Here is a 16,729-nt window from a genome sequence, read left to right as displayed (position 1 = left end):
TTTAACTAGTCATGAGTTTCCGGAAATCTGCAAATAATGGAGGTCGGTCAGTGACTTTGATGCTACTTGGGAGAACCTATGGGTTTGTAAGTGGGGGGTGGGGGGAAGAGTTATTAAAAGCAAAACCAGATCAGAGAAGAAAACTTTAGGAAGGTAAACAAAAAAAAAACAAAAAAAGAGGAAATGTATTATTCCCTCTTCTCGCATCTGAAACAGCACTCTCCATCACCAGAATCTAGAACTCATTCCAGAATGCAACTTTCTGGACTGGATTTATTTCTGCAGCATTTCATGACAAATGAACTAGCATTTGGCCTTAACATCATGTTGACACACAGGAAATTGACACCCTTTATCTCCAGTTGCCATTTCAAAAATTGTCAATACTACAGCCAAGAAAAAATTCTTTTGGCATTAGCTTGGTGCTCAACTCAACAGGAATTGATACCAAGGTAAATAAATTTTAAAAATTAAAACCATAGTCCTGGCAATATGCTTCAGGATTTTTACATCCCATACTGAAAACCAACATTTCTTCACTGATTTGTACAGTCTATTGGGCAGAACAAAACTCAAACAAATGACCACCTGTGTTCTTGAAAAAACTGCTTCTGGCCCTAGTCAGTTTGGCTCAGTGGATAGAGCATAGGCCTGTGGATTGAAGGGTCTCAAGTTCAATTCCAGTCAAGGGCACATGCCAGGGTTGCAGGCTCAATCCCCAGTATGGCGTGTGCAGGACGCAGCCAATCAATGTCCTCTCCCCGCCTCCCTCCCACTCTCTCTAGAAATCAATGGAAAAAATAGCCTTGGGTGAGGGCTAAAAAAATTTTAAAAATAAATACCAAGTATTTAAAAAAAACTAAGGTGATTTTAGTTGTCTTAGTGCCATGGGGGAACTTTGCTAGCTGCAAATAATCTGATCAGAGCCGGGGATATTTACAAATCAAAATCTCTAGTTGAATTAAGTCTTCTAGAATCACCACAGGAAGATATAAATGCTGTCACTAAAACCCCAAGGTAATGTTGAAAAGAACCATATGCATTCTTCATTGAGAAATCAGAGACTGAAAAAACAGCAGAGATGGTTAAACGTTAGATCAAAATAGTCACTACTAGACTAGGTTCTTGAGCCACGAGCCAGATAGCTGAGTTTTTGATGCACCTGAGATTTGGGAGGTAAATTACGGAAGATGAGGGCATAAATTATTTTACATTGATCAAAATCTGGTTATTTTACATTGACTATCGTGGGCTTAAGATGTTAAAAAAGCCCTAGCCAGTTTGGCTTGGTGCATTGAGCATTAGCCTGCGGACTGAGGGGTCCTGGGTTCGATTCCAGTAAAGGGCACATGCCCAGGTTTCTGGCTCTATCCATGCAGGAGGCAGCCAATCAATGGTTCTCTCTCATCGTTGATGTGTCTATCTCTCCTGCTTCCTTCCTCTCTGAAATCAATAAAAATAGATTTTTAAAAAATGTTAAAAAAAAGTCTTAAAGGCAATATATGTTTAACACCTGAAAAACACCAGAATTCCCAGCACCAAATTTCAACAGCATTTTGAGATCTTTACATTGATGAAAACACAAGGAAATGCCATTAAGTGTAGAACCTCAGAGCAAAAATAAAACTTTGTTCATGAATGTAAAACTAGTTTGTAGTGACCAGTAGGTGGTGCTCAAAACCAGACAAGTCTTGGCAAGCCTACAGATACTGGGTTCTGTGGAAAGGAAGCTAGCAACTAAACTCTTCCTTGACTCTGGTCACCCTCCTTCCTACCCTTTCAAATACTGGTGTTCTCTTCTCTGCAGTTAAACATTCCTGGGGGAGGCTGGAACAATCTTATTTTAGTAGAATAAATCCTGCAGCTTTGTCAAATTTGCTTATCAGCTACCACTAAAACTGGCCAATTTTTCTCACCTGTACAAATAAGCAAGTTACAAATAACTTAAGGGGGCTACTTATCTCATGGAACTAGAGAAATCTTTTAGCCTTTTCACACCCCTCGAATGTCTCAGCCAGTACTGTCTAGGCCTACCTATTTTTAGAAATGTATTTCAATTTCAGAGAGGGAGAAACATCAATGATTATAATCATTGCCTACTGGGGATTAAGCCAGCAACCTGGCAAAACCTGGGACCTTTCTGTCTGTAGGCCAACACCATTCACCGAGACAAACCAGCTAGGGCAAGGCTTGTCTTGGGTGGGAGGTCAATGGGGGAAGAAGGGGACATATATATATATTGCTAACAGGATTCAATTAACATACAAGTTGTCTAATTTTGCCATTTTGAGCGGGATACTATTACACAGAATTAAAATTTCCAGATTCATGGAATTCCTTTTCTAAGTGTTTTGATTTACCATCAAAAACTAGCCCCGACCAGCGTGGTTCAGCATCGACCTGTGAAACCAGGTCATGGGTTTGGTTCCTGGTCAGGGCATGTGCCCGGGTTGTGGGCTCAATCCCCAATGGGGTACCATGCAGAAGACAGCCAATCAATGATTCTCCATCACTGATGTTTCTCTCTCCCTTCCTCTGAAATAAATTAAAAATATATTTTAAAAAAAACTAAATGGCTGCCACTCAAGCAAACATCAACTTATTAACTACAAGCAATCACTGCATGCAGATTACCCCAGCTAGTTTAAAAGTGCTTACTTACAACCTATCCAACTGTCACATTTTAGAAACTAATTTCCAGTAAGGTTATCTTTTAAAGTGGCACTAGGCAGAATTTCAAGTTTTCAAATTAGAGCAATCTGCCACCATGCCTCCTTAAACTGTTTAATCAATGTGGCAGTATTTCTCCAACTTTAGATGAAAATTCCTATTGGAAGTGGACTTTGGAAAGCATTTAAGTGACAAAACACACTGAACTTCCAGCATCAATTTATTTTTCCTAGAATTTGGATACAATAACTGCAGCAAGACAGTGCTCAATACTATTCAAACCTCACTTAAGGTTCTTAAACTACCTCAACATTTGTAAATGTGAATTCACATTCCAGTAAAACTGGAAAACTAAAATTTGACATACCAACAAATTTAATATTGATGTAACTACAAAATTTTATGTTAACACATGGCCTTTACAGAATTTGGCCTTTAGAAACTAGCTTACAAACACAAAGTTACTCTTTGCTTACCTGTTCTAACCTATTTAGTGTTACACCAACAGACCCCCTTTCCCATAGCTTTCACCATGAAGAGACAGGTGATTCAGTGGGGAAAAAAAATTCCCACAAAAAACCCCTAAGTTCCCACCCAGGAAAAAAAATGTTAACAGAACTATCCAATTGTTAAGTATCAGCAGATATAACACTGGAAATAGGTCATGGGCAATTCTGAAGTCTTTTACCCAAGCAGTATAACAGAAAGTTACAGTGTTGACCAAAAGAACACACAGGTTTCTCATTAAACTTTGTTATTTTAATGGGTCTCAAAATTCTGTGACAGATTTTTGGTCATGTTGTTTCCATTAAAAAGTACTGATTTTAAGAACTAATAACTTAAAAACTGCCACACACACAAAAGAACCAAATGGTCCACAAAACATTCTCCTTTCCTTCTGAAGGTTTTACGATGCATTGTAATCATTAACCAGTCTTTTACTATTAAACTTAAATGGCCAATTGAGACAAACAGTTCTGAGACCGTTCTTCCACCACTGATTAAGACTGGGGTGGCAGGTGTTGGGAATAATATTCATTTAGCCTTCTGAGCTTTCTGGGCAGACTTGGTGACTTTGCCAGCTCCAGCTGCCTTCTTGTCCACTGCTTTGATGACACCCACAGCAACTGTCTGTCTCATGTCACGAACAGCGAAACGGCCTATTAAAACAAATTTCATATTATCATTAGACACAGCACACAAAACAAATAGTTTTCATCAAGTAAAATGTGTAATTACTGTAAATGCTCAATCTTACCCAGTGGAGGGTAGTCAGAGAAGCTCTCAACACACATGGGCTTGCCAGGAATCATATCAACGATGGCAGCATCACCAGATTTCAAAAACTTGGGGCCATCTTCCAGCTTTTTCCCAGAACGACGATCAATCTTCTCCTTCAGCTCAGCAAATTTGCAAGCAATGTGAGCTGTGTGACAATCCAGCACAGGCGCATATCCAGCACTGATCTGGCCTGGGTGGTTCAGGATAATCACCTTGGAAAAAGGATTTTAATTTATTTCCTGAGTCTCAAAAGACATTTAAGGCTCTGGGAGGAAGAACATGACATTTAGCCTTACCTGAGCTGTGAAGCCAGCTGCTTCCATTGGTGGATCATTTTTGCTGTCACCAGCCACATTGCCACGGCGAACATCTTTGACAGACACGTTCTTGACGTTGAAGCCCACATTGTCCCCAGGAAGAGCTTCACTCAAAGCTTCATGGTGCATTTCAACAGACTTCACTTCAGTTGTAACATTGACTGGAGCAAAGGTGACCACCATGCCGGGCTTGAGAACACCAGTCTCCACTCTGCCCACAGGGACAGTACCAATACCTAAAATGTTTAGGGTATAGTCATAAATGCTTGTGAAGAAATTGTAGCCTTCCACACATTACATTCTGATATTATTAATGTTCAACTTACCACCAATTTTGTAGACATCCTGGAGGGGCAGACGCAGGGGCTTGTCAGTTGGACGAGTTGGTGGCAGGATGCAATCCAGAGCTTCAAGCAGTGTGGTTCCACTGGCATTGCCATCTTTACGGGTGACCTTCCATCCCTTGAACCAAGGCATCTAAAGAACACAAGATTATCAATTACTGTTACCTGCCCCCATACCTGGCCGGCTTCTTTCTAGTGCTTTTTCCAACTGTCTTAAAACTCACATTAGCACTTGGCTCCAGCATGTTGTCACCATTCCAACCAGAAATTGGCACAAATGCTACTGTGTCAGGGTTGTAGCCAATTTTCTTAATGTAGGTGCTGACTTCTTTAACAATTTCCTCGTATCTTTTCTGGCTGTAGGGTGGCTCAGTGGAATCCATTTTGTTAACACCAACAATCAGCTGTTTCACACCCAGTGTGTAGGCCAGAAGGGCATGCTCACGGGTCTGTCCATTCTTGGAGATGCCTGCTTCAAATTCACCAACACCAGCAGCAACAATCAGGACAGCACAGTCAGCCTTTAAAAGAAAACAAGACCATATCCTATTATTAAACGGAAGCTCTTCAAAAAGGATGAGCCCAATGTAACAGACCCAAAGAGTTAATTTTCTAATTATTAATTCTACAAACCTGAGATGTGCCTGTAATCATGTTTTTGATGAAGTCTCTGTGCCCTGGGGCATCAATGATGGTCACATAATACTTGCTGGTCTCGAATTTCCACAGGGAGATATCAATGGTGATACCTCGCTCCCGTTCGGCTTTCAGTTTATCCAAGACCCAGGCATACTTGAAGGAGCCCTTCCCCATCTGTAAGGATTAAGAACGGTTGCTTGGTAACTAAGACATGCTCAAATTCCAACTTGAAATTCCTTATTCCACTAGTTGGCAAAAATGCTCAATTCCAGTTTACAACTGTTAAACCCAGGTAACTTTACCTTATTCTCGGAACATGGTTAGAGCAAAGCGACTCCATGCATGTTAGCCTATACCTAAGCTTGTATGCCATGCAGAAGTAGACGGGAGACTATTTTCTAGAAAAGTACCCCTTAATGTACTTGCGGGCATTTGTAATTACCTAAGTACCTACCTCAGCAGCCTCCTTCTCAAATTTCTCGATGGTTCTTTTGTCGATCCCACCACATTTGTAGATCAGATGGCCAGTAGTGGTAGACTTGCCGGAATCTACGTGTCCAATGACGACGATGTTGATGTGAGTCTTTTCCTTTCCCATCTTGGGTTTGAGTTAATGGTGGTTTTCACGACACCTACATTCAAGAAAAAAAAAAACTACTTCTAAACCCCTGTACCACAGGCTTCCGAATAAGCCAAGATCCAAAATCAAAGGGCAAATTCCAAGGAGAATTAGGACCAACGCCAAGCTGGCCCAACTCCGGTCTCCACCCACCGAGTGTGGGGAAACTCCATGGCGCACGGCCCCTCCCCCAGCCGGCCCAGCTCCACAGGCCACGAATAGAAATCGAGGTGCCGGGCCGGCACACGGTGCGGTCACAAGAAGCGGCAGCCGTGGGGGAAAGGCCCTTTCCTTTGTGCGGTGACCCACCCGCCCGGCCGGGCCGCGTCCTCCATTTTGAGTCCCTGCCCGGCGCCGGGAGCGGCCATCTTTCCGCGCACGCAACTGGTGCGGGCGGGCGGGGTGGGTCCCAGGCGCAGGCCACGGGCTCCTCCTCGTCCCCCTCGGGGGCCGCTGCCTGCCGGCCATGTGCGCCGGGCGGGCCCCGCCGCCGTCCCCCGCGAACCCGACGGCCCCCCCCCCAAAAAAAAACCTGCCGAGATCCCGACCAGCCTCGGCTAAACTACCTCGACGGGAAACACGGGAGAGGCTTTCTCTGGAAACTGAAATGGCCGGAGGCTTTAGGGTATCAGGCCAGGAGGCAGAGCGGGGTTCGCACGCGGTGGGCACGGCGCGCCAACCAGGCCTCAACTCCAGCACGAGGCCTCGGGGCGCTCCTGGAAAAGCGCAGGCCTCGAACCCTCCCACCCAACTTACGGCCCGAAATTCGGGGCACAGAATAGCGCACAGGGGCGCCGTGGCACGGCGGGGGGACAGGCACGCGAGGCCGCGGCCCGCTCCCGGAGGCCCGGCCCGCGGAGGCCACGCCCGGTACTCACCTGTGTTCTGGCGGCAAACCCGTTGCGAAAAAGAACGTCCGGCAGGACTACGGCACTTATATATGGCTCTGCCCCCACCCTCGGGGAACAGGGCGGAGCCAGCACACGACAGACTTTCCCAGCTCACCCCGCGCCACCGCCGCCCGGCGCCCGCGCGAGCGCCGTCCCTTCCCCCCGCCGTCCGGGGACCGTGGGCGATGTGCGCTCGCCCACTGAAGAACACACGTCTCCTCGCGCATGCTCCTCCCGACCCCGGTGACGACGAGCGCGAGGGGCGAGGGGCGGGGACGCGCAGTGCCTGGATTCTGCGAGTTTACCGACGGTCCCTGGGATTTCCCGAGGCCCAGGCGAGTCCCCCTTTTGTATGAATTACTCCCGGCAGCCGCTGGGGGATGGGACGGCGAGGAGACGGTGGGGCGGGGACGCTCGGGATCTTCCCTCTACCGTTCCTGGTTTAACTGCAACGATGTGATCTCGAGATTGGGGTATCCCTTCACCCCGCTAGACACCTTCCGTGCTCACCTTTGTCCTCTCGCAGGTCTGGGCGGGGACCAACCCTGGAACTGCTTCCTCTGAGGGTCGCGCAGCCCCACGCGGCTGGCTCCTCCCCCGCCTTTGCCCTCGACGCCCCTCCCAGCTGAAGAGCCCCGCGCGTCGCACTTAGGGGATCGTGAGCGGGCGACTCTGGCCGCGAGCCCCGCGGATATGCTACCGGGTTGGCCACTTGGCCTGTTCCAGTCAAAGCCCGTATCACACGTTCACCGCACAGTCCAGTTTTTCAGTGTAGAATCGACTTTAATCTTACAGTTTGCCTTCCTTCTACTTCTAGTTTTATTACACTGAAAGGACCCTGGTGGTGTGTCATCCTCGTGGTACATTTTTTTCCAGTTAGTTGTACACTCATTGGATTGCATGCGTGAGCAATTTAAAAGGAATGTTCAAATTCAGCCTTTCCACATGATCTCACGTAGAGACGGCATCAGCAAAGTTACCCACCCCGTGTGAAATCACTGCTTCTCAAAAGTCGCCTAGGAAACTGGATGGGGCCTTTTTGGTTGCCAATCTGGGCAGACTCAGAAATACTCCTTTGAAGGAAACACCTTTTTTAAAATTAGCTAATCACGAGATCATTATGATGTCTTCTTCCATGTGTAGAACATCTTTGCAACATCTCCAGCCAATCCACTAACAAATATTCGAGAATCTGCCGTGTCCAGTGCTAGGCAAAGCTCTGTGGCATGTGCAAAAGACTCTTCCTGGAGAGGAACCACAATCAAATTGGAAGAGCAGAGCTAATGTATAAAACAGTTGGGAAGCAGTTAAAAGCAAATGTGTGCCTACTTTCTATTTTATTGTAGGATCTAGTTCTAGTCGGCTTTCAGTTCTCACAATCAGATGCCTCTCCACCTCCCTTTTTAATGAAAGAAGTCTTGGAATAGCCTTCCTATGTTTTCTTGGTTTACCAGTCTTTGTAGATATAAACTTCTAAAAATCAGGTTTTTCTCTTTCTTAAGAGATTTCTAGCCTTCTCAGTTTAACTTCGCGATAGTTTTCATGAAAGAAACTAGGCCATGTAAGCGTTTCCCTAGAATACATCTTTTTCTAGCAACAAAAACCCTTTTCTATATATTTTTTTTCCCTAGCGTCTCTCGCAAATTCTTTTTTCCTCCTTGCATTTTCCTAGTAACCTACTGGCACCACTGAGTGGGCGCCCTTATTCTCGTCGCGATACTGGCCAGCCTCGGGCAGGGGGTCGGGAGCGGGGACCTTGAGCCATAAGGTGAGTTAAGGTTGGACACTGGCCACAGCCTCTTGTCGCGGCAGTGCTCACGTTTCCGGTCTCCATCGGGGCCGCAGCGGGACAGGAACGCGGGTCCCGGAGCAGCCCCGGCCGCACCCGGCTTCCGAGGAGGCGGGGCGGGGCGGGCTGGGGCGGCCCTTCCCTCGCTCCCGCTCCCCCGACCGCGCGGTCCACGCTTCCCGGGCGCTCGGACACGCGTGGGCAGGCCAGGACCTGCGACATGGAGCCTGGCAGCTCGAGCCCGGATGGCTCCGATCGGCCAGGAGCCCGGGTCACCCCGATCCGCCCCCGGACACGCCCCCACCTTGAGGTCACTTTCTTTCGTGCTCCGAGTGCGGAAGGAAGCGCCGGGGAGGAGGCAGAAAACCCCACGTGGCTCAGGGTGGGGGTCGGTTTTCGTCAGGGTGGCTTGGCCTCTAAAGGATTGAAGCAAATATACTTGTTTTTTTAAAGCTCTTTCCCTTACCCTATGTTTTGAACATAATCCTAATCCATAATCATTTTCCCCTACGACTTTAGAGCAGATACAGTATGCCTTTTAGATGTTAAAACGGTAACAGTAACATTGTTGAGACTTGTAAATGTACTTTTGGGTCAAAACCTAAGGTCGAATTTTGCTTAAGATATTTCTTAAAATTGTTCATACTAGAGTAGCAAACTGTTAAAATACATTGTAGAGAACATATGCAAGACCCTATTTTTTTAAAAAAAACAACAACAACGATTTTAGTTATTAATTTACTTAGTAGAAAGGTAAACACTACTAGTTCTTTGATATCTGTAATTGTGATTCACCAAGCATCTTTCAATATTGGCTAATTACTCGATTGGACCTAATTTAAAGCAGCTTTAAGTAATTACATTTTGCTGTGGTTGGCCACGTTTTCATCTTGCCCGTGCCAATTAAAAATTATTTTTTAAGCCCAGCCCTCGTAACTCATTGGTCGACCTAGGAACCAGGATGTCAGGGTTTGATTCCCCGTCAGGGCACAAGCCTGGGTTCCGGGCTCCCTCCCCCCAGTGTGGGCGTGGGGGAGACAACCTATCAATGATTCTCTCATTGATGTTTCTATCTCTCCCTCTCCCTTCCTCTCTGAAATCAATAAAAAAAATTTTTTTTTTTTTATTAAATTTTATTTTACCACCAGGAGTGTAGAACCTTCCAATTCACTTTGAGGGGCACAGTCACAGCCCCCAAAGGCGACAAGATCCACTTGCTGTTAGCACCTGTTTCAACTGCTGCTACAACAAACAGCAGTTTTGGGGAAAAAAAATATTTTTAAAATGGAATATTTGGCTTGAGAATCCAAGTAAAATGGTACTTCATTCAGTGTACCAGGCACTATTCTAACATTTGCAGTATTTAATGTAACCCCACCACTCTCATTTTGCAGATGGAGGGACTTATAAGGCAACTGATAGCTTATGCATAATAAGCAAATGCAGACATATTATTTTTTAAAGTTTCACTTTTTTTTTTTGCACAAAATGGTAAAATACAATATATTACCTTGCTTTTTTCACTTAATACTTCTTGGAGATATTTTCTTGTGAGTACATTAGGGCCCAGTAGAGCAGCTTTGGAACCCAGGAATCTGACCAGAGAGCTAGTCCTAACTTTTTCTAGCAGGTCTAAGTAGTAGCATTGAAGTCAGGAAACCAGGCATTCAGTTCTGCTGCTTACAGAGCTGTGATAGCCAGTAGTTCTTGGTTTCTCAGTGCATCTGTAACCGGGCTGTTCATGACTCAACCTCAGTACCTACCTCACAATTCTAAAGTCATTCAATGACATAAAATCACATGGGGGCACTCAATTATCTAGTTAAAATTGTGTTTCCATAAGCTTTTTTGGACAACACCTGCTCTCAATTGGTTTGCCTTGTGACATTAACTTGAGAGTAGAGAAAATAAACTCATTGGTATCTTTTTATTTCTAAACTAGAGGCCCAGTGCACAAATTTGTGTACGGGTGAGGTCGGCCGGGCAGGCCGCAGGACGGTTGGTGGGCAGGTCCCGCCCCCGATCACCCCCCACCCCGATTGGGGGCATGGCCACGGGCAGTTGGCCAGCTGCCCCACCCCTGGTCGAACTCCAGGTCAAACTCCTGGTTGAGGGGGATAATTTCCATATTAGCCTTTTATTATATAGGAAGTTTTGAAATAGGTTATATATGTACATAGTAAAAAATTGCAGAGGGGTTATATAGTGAAGTGTTACTTTCCTTTTAGGGGTTTAGAGAAGTCTGAAGAATATGCCAGGAAGTTAAAGAAAACTAAAGGTATTTCTATTACTCTTCTCATGATTCCAAAGCCAGTGCCTATCAGGATAGATGCTCTTTCATTTGGTATGAAGGAAAGGATAGCCTTCCCTCACTATTTTTGATGAATACACATTTTATAGACAGCATTTCAGTATTTCTGTCTTCATAGGTGACATAATTGAAAGAACACTGGACTAAAGAGCTAGAGTCTATTCCCAGCAATCTTATTTATTAGCTGTGTGATTTTGAATAAATCACGCTTGAACTTGGTATTCTACTGTAAAAAAAAAAAAAAAAAACACAAAAAAACTAATAGTACCTATTTCACAGAACTGACCATTAGGATGAAGTGAGAAAATGTACCTGAACATGCAATTTTACAAATGTTAGTGCATATTATAATTAGAAAATAATTATTGGCTCTTTAAAAAAAATGAAAAAAAGAAAACTCTGCTCAAAATATAGAAAAATTTACTCTATCAATTATCATTATTCATTCTAGTAATGAGTACTATTTGGTCCATTTCACTTAAGTATAAAACTATAGATTCACAAATACATGTGACAGTGTGTGTGTGTGCTGTAAGTGGCAGGGACTTTCCTATGATGGCATTCAGTTGGTAATTGTACAGGACTTCAGAAGTCAGTCTTGATTCATCCATCATCAACATTCAGTGAGCAGCTGCTGTGTGCCAGGTACTTAGCTAGACATTGAGGAGACAAAAAACAATCATGTTGGATGGTGTGTGCGGCAGAGCCCTGGAGACATGGGAGGGGGAACACTAACAGTAAACAGATGATTCTAGGGGAGTGTGAGTGCTGGAACCAGGTAAGCCTAGGGTGCTTCTGAGCACCCAGGAGGGACCCAGGCTGGGGCGGGGGGCGGTACTAAGACAGCAGAAGGGAAACCTGCTCAAAATAGAGAGGGCTTCACCTTGTTTAGGTAGAAACTGGGAGTAGAAACCTTGGAGCATGAGTGTTTTGGGTGATTGCTCTTGAAAAAAAAGGTTTGAGAGGGATTTTGCTCCTCCCTGGACAGGTACAAAGAGCAAGACATATCTGTCTGGGGTATTCACTGTGATTCCCACCACCCTCCCAGGGGCCTGTGAAAACCATTGGGGCTTCAGAGATAGGCAGACCTGGATCCAACTTTTGGATCCATCACTTACTGGCTGAATGGCTCTGGGCAAGTTATTTGGCCTCTTTAAGCTTCAGCCTCCTCATCCATAAAAAGAGGACGACAATTCCTATCCCTGAGACTACTATGAAAATTAGATAAGAAAAGTGCTGAGCATGTTTTTTTGCACCAAGTTAGAACAGTAATTGGCAGGGAGTTTCTGTTTTTTCTTTTTTGTTTGTTTTTATCCGTTATGTATATAGTATACTAGTAGTGCTTTCAGGGTGAGGCAGTCAGAAAGCCTTCACTCAAATCTCTGTTGGCTCTACCACAGCTATCGATGGGATTTTGGCAAGTGATTTAACCTCTCTAAGCCTGGGTTTTCATATCTATAAAGTGCAATAATAATAAATAATACCTACCTCCTAGGGTTGTGGTGAGGATAAGACAATCAATGTAAAGTACTTAACACAGTGCCCAGCTCCTGATAATCCTTTAATAGATCTTAATTGTTGTTTGCTATTTTGTTATTTGAGAGTCCTCATGAACTAGAATCTTGTCATAGAATGAAGTTTCTTTACTAAGAAAATACCATAATGACCTTGCTTTATTTTATTTCATTTTTTATTTATTGACTTTAGAGAGAGAGAGAGAGAGAGGCAGGGGAGAGAGAGAAAAAAACACATTGATTTGTTGTTCTACTTATTTATGCATTCATTGATTGATTCTTCTTTGTGCCCTGACTGGAATCGACCTGCAATCTTAGTTTATCAACCAACTGAGCTACCCAGCCAGGGCCCACAGCGACCTTGCTTTGATTTCTGTGTTTAACATCTCTGCATTTTAGGGTTACTTATTAATTTCCTGATCAGCTCCATTTTTAGATCTTAAAGATACTGTGTTTTAAATATTATGAAGTTAGATATGTTTTAAAAAGTTATTTTTAAACTAGGATTTTTAAAAATCAAAGGCAGCATAAATAGTCCCTCCTAATTCTAAAGTCCTATCATATCCTTGTACTTTTTAAGATTGAATTTCCATCCTTAAAAAATGTTTTAATTTGGTATCTTTTGAATTGTTGCTATGTCATCTCTTCTGTTTTTCTAGTACCATCTGCTTCCGGTATATCTACTGGCAAGCTGCTTTTGCTGCAAAAAGAACTTTGCAGTCTTATTATTTTTTTAAAACACACAACTCTTTTATATGATTGTATGGAAACAGCATGACACATACTCATCAATGAAAAGGGAAAACCAGGTCTCAGTAAGTGGGGAAGCACTATGGTAGCTATTAGGTCACTTTCTTTTTCTTTTTCTTTTTTTTTTTAACACACATTCAAAATGAAAAAAAAAATCTGAAAGCCATCATATGCATAAAAACTATTGATGATCTCTCCATGAATTTGTATATATATGTGGATTCGCTCTGGAATAGTGACTACTGTCCTTTTTTATATAGTATTACTAGAGGCCTGATTCACGAAATTCATGCAAGAGTAGGCCTTCCTTCCCCTTGCTGCCAGCACCGGCTTCCCTCTGGCACCCGGGACCCAGGCTTCCCTCACAGCCCCGGCTTCTTCCTGAAGGTCATCCAGAAGGATGTCCGGTCTAATTAGCATATTATACTTTTATTATTATAGGTATTATTTCCATATTTGATTTAATTAATTCTAGTTAACCTCTACCTGCCTTTGCTCTCAAGGTCTACAATAATAAACTCTCCAAGCTGGAAGAGAGTTTAGTTTTCATCTAGTGAATCCCACTAATTTTATAGATAAGGAAAAGTGTCAGAATGAGTGATTTGCCTAGTACTCACATGGTTAAAGATAAAGGCTGCCTATCCTTTGGCAAGTAAAGAAGTACGGATTGAAAGTGCACATTCCAGAGCTCAACTAGCTAAGTTCAGAGTCTATTTCTGGTTTTTACTAGCTATGTAACCTTAAACATATTTAAATCTCAGCTTCCTCATCTGTAAAATGGGGATATGACTTATTTATAGAGTTATAATGAGGATTAAATAAGCTAATATATATATTTAAATGTTCCTTACATTCTTTAAGAATTAACTATTATTGTTTTGTTCATTATTCTGTCCTCAGCACCTAAAACAGTACCTGTGAATGGATGAAGGATGAGTTAGTGTGTCTCTGTGCTATCTTTGACTAATCGACTCAAAAAGAGTTTTTCTGTGGAAAGATGACCCTCACTGTCAGACAACAACAGATTAGTTTCTGTTGCAAAAGGTAAGTGAAAGCTGTAGGTAGAACTCCTTTTTTTCCCTACGTTGGTTAATATATTATGGAGAAATAGTGGCTGAACATTTCCCAAATTGGTGAAGGACAGAGACAATTTACTCAGTGAAACCCAAGAAAGATAATAAGACCTATCATAGTCACACTGCTAAAAAACAAAGGTTGAGAAGAAAACTGAAAGTGCTCAGAGGAAAATAGGGGAGCACATATAAAGAAGCAACGATTGAAATGACTGTGGACATCTCATCAGAAAGCGGGAAGCAAAGAGATAGATGAACAACAACTTGAAGTGCTGAAATAAACCTGAACAACCCAGAATTTTTTTTTTTTTGACTTTCTGATAATAAGAGATTCTGTTTGAAATATTACAAATAGTAGTACATATGTCTCCTTTTTTCCCCAGAATTCTTTATCTAGTGAAAATATCCTTCATGGCCGAAACCGGTTTGGCTCAGTGGATAGAGCGTCAGCCTGCGGACTGAAGGGTCCCGGGTTCGATTCCGGTCAGGGGCATGTGCCTTGGTTGCGGGCACGGCCCCAGTGGGGGGTGTGCAGGAGGCAGCTGATCGATGTTTCTCTCTCATCGATGTTTCTAGCTCTCTATCCCTCTCCTTTCCTCTCTGTAAAAAATCAATAAAATATATTTTAAAAAAAAAAAAAGAAAAAAAAAGAAAATATCCTTCATGAATTAAGGTGATAAAAATCACACTGAGATATCACCATGCACACACTAAAAAGGCTAAAATTAAAAAGATAGTACCAACTTTGGGCAAGCAGTTGTAAATAACATGGCTAGTGAGAATATAAAATGCTACAATATCTTAAGAAAACAGTTTAGCAATTTCTAAGGAGGTTAAACATACATTTACCATATTACTACTTCTACGAAATAAGAGAAATTAAAGCATGTGTCCACAAAGACTTGGGGCCAAATGTTCATAGCAGCTTTATTTGTAATCACCAAAGCCTGAGAACAACCCAAATGTCCATCAACAGGTGACTGGATAAACAGATGATGGTACAGTACAGTAGAAAACTGCTCAGCAGTAAAGAGGAATGAACTATAGCCCAGTGATGTGACTCAGTGGTTGAGCATCAACCCATGAACCGAGAGGTCACTGGTTCAATTCCTGGTCAGAGTACATGCCCGGGGTTGCAGGCTTGATTCCCGGTTGGGGATATGGAGGAGGCAGCCAATCAATGATTCTCATCGATGTTTCTATCTTTCTCTCCCTCTCCCTGTCTGAAATCAATAAAAATATATTTTAGAAAATTGGGGAAAATGCAATTTATTTTGATTATCATGAAATGAAGCAATCAGTGCAGGAATATTTTGCTCACATAACTTGTTTTACAGCATAAATGGCCCAGGAGTTGGTAAGCTGAGTGAAGGGCAGGACTCAAGCATGGCTGGCTCTACCTCCTCCCTCAGGTGTCATTCCATCTGCTGTATTCTCTGAGGAGTCTGTCTGAGAAGCTTCCCTGTTATTTTCCATTACAGCCCTTTCTTTGTTTCCTTTTTACCACTTTTCACAACATGTAATTATTTTATTCACTTGGCTACTGTTTCAGCTTTGTCTCCTCTACTAAATGTAAACTCCATGACAGCAGAGACCTTGTAGACTTTCTCTCTCTCTCTCTTTTTTTTTTTTTTCCTTTTACCATGAAATCTGGTGCCTGGCACATAGTCGATGGTCAATAAACATTTGTTGAATGAATAGAGAGGGAATATGGGAATGCAATATGTTTCACCTTTCATATATTTTTTCTACTGACACATGAATGCTGTCTTTAAGAATCAACTGTAAGCCCTGACCGGTTTGGCTCAGTGGATAGAGCGTCGGCCTGCGGACTCAGGGGTCCCAGGTTCGATTCTAGTCAAGGGCATGTATCTTGGTTACGGGCACATCCCCAGTTGGGGGCGTGCAGGAGGCAGCTGATTGATGTTTCTCTCTCATCGATGTTTCTGGCTCTCTATTCCTCTCTCTTCCTCTCTGAAATCAATAAAAATATATTTAAAAAAAATGAATCAACTGTAAAAATCTTCCTTTGGTATTAAAAATCATTCCAAAATTCACGCGTTTTCCAGCAGCCCTCCTAATGGGCCCTGGTCTCTCTTTCTATTTTGGACTGTGTTTTCTTATTTGATTTTTTTTTTTTTAGGTTTGACTAGGAATGAGGATTATACACCAGCCTTAATGGGGCCAGGGAACATTCTGGACATCATTGCCCTAATGTCTGCTTAGCAAATAGAAAATGACATTTAATGTGGCTTGAAAGGGGAGTGGATCACACTTATAACTGAGATTGACTTAGAAACAAGTAGGGGGTGGTGAGGGCTGTGAGAGCTCATTGAGAACAAACATAGGCCCTATTTCTCCATTCATTCACCCACCCACCCATCAGTCATCCTCTCATTCAGTAATTACAGCTGAGCTCAGACCTATACCAGCACTGTGCTGGATGGCCTATGCACATTAATGAATTTAATCCTTACAGTTACCCTAACAGTTTATAATTGAGAAAACTGATAACCATTCTTAAGCATTTAT

The 16,729-nt window shown here is 43.1% G+C and overlaps 1 protein-coding gene and 1 long non-coding RNA gene across 2 annotated transcripts; one reads left to right on the top strand and one right to left on the bottom strand.

Moving 5' to 3' along the window:
• Window positions 1–2,872: 2,872 nt before the first annotated feature.
• Window positions 2,873–7,282, bottom strand: EEF1A1 (eukaryotic translation elongation factor 1 alpha 1). Its single transcript, XM_080664431.1, has 8 exons — window positions 6,749–7,282; window positions 5,706–5,883; window positions 5,246–5,425; window positions 4,837–5,133; window positions 4,595–4,745; window positions 4,248–4,504; window positions 3,929–4,163; window positions 2,873–3,830 (listed from the first exon to the last, which is right to left on the bottom strand). The coding sequence occupies exons 2-8, from the start codon at window positions 5,847–5,849 to the stop codon at window positions 3,706–3,708; spliced, it is 1,389 nt and encodes a 462-aa protein (XP_080520557.1). The 5' UTR covers window positions 5,850–5,883; window positions 6,749–7,282; the 3' UTR covers window positions 2,873–3,705.
• On the top strand, window positions 6,884–16,214 carry LOC308246304. Its single transcript, XR_013960392.1, has 3 exons — window positions 6,884–7,095; window positions 14,025–14,168; window positions 15,535–16,214. It is a non-coding gene; the product is annotated as an uncharacterized lncRNA (long non-coding RNA).
• Window positions 16,215–16,729: the final 515 nt, after the last annotated feature.

Source organism: Plecotus auritus (genome assembly GCF_963455305.1).
Source record: "Plecotus auritus genome assembly, chromosome: 4".
Lineage (NCBI taxonomy): Eukaryota > Metazoa > Chordata > Mammalia > Chiroptera > Vespertilionidae > Plecotus > Plecotus auritus.
The sequence above is the reverse complement of the archived record's forward strand: the minus strand, read 5'-3'. Positions and strand labels throughout refer to the sequence as shown.

Excerpts from the sequence above, each read along its gene's own strand:
- EEF1A1 (XM_080664431.1), bottom strand. The coding sequence starts at position 5,849 with ATGGGAAAGGAAAAGACTCACATCAACATCGTCGTCATTGGACACGTA. Across the intron at positions 4,746-4,836 it reads TGCTGGAGCCAAGTGCTAAT|ATGCCTTGGTTCAAGGGATG; the intron begins GTGAGTTTTAAG and ends TGTGTTCTTTAG. Across the intron at positions 4,164-4,247 it reads CAGCTGGCTTCACAGCTCAG|GTGATTATCCTGAACCACCC; the intron begins GTAAGGCTAAAT and ends CCTTTTTCCAAG.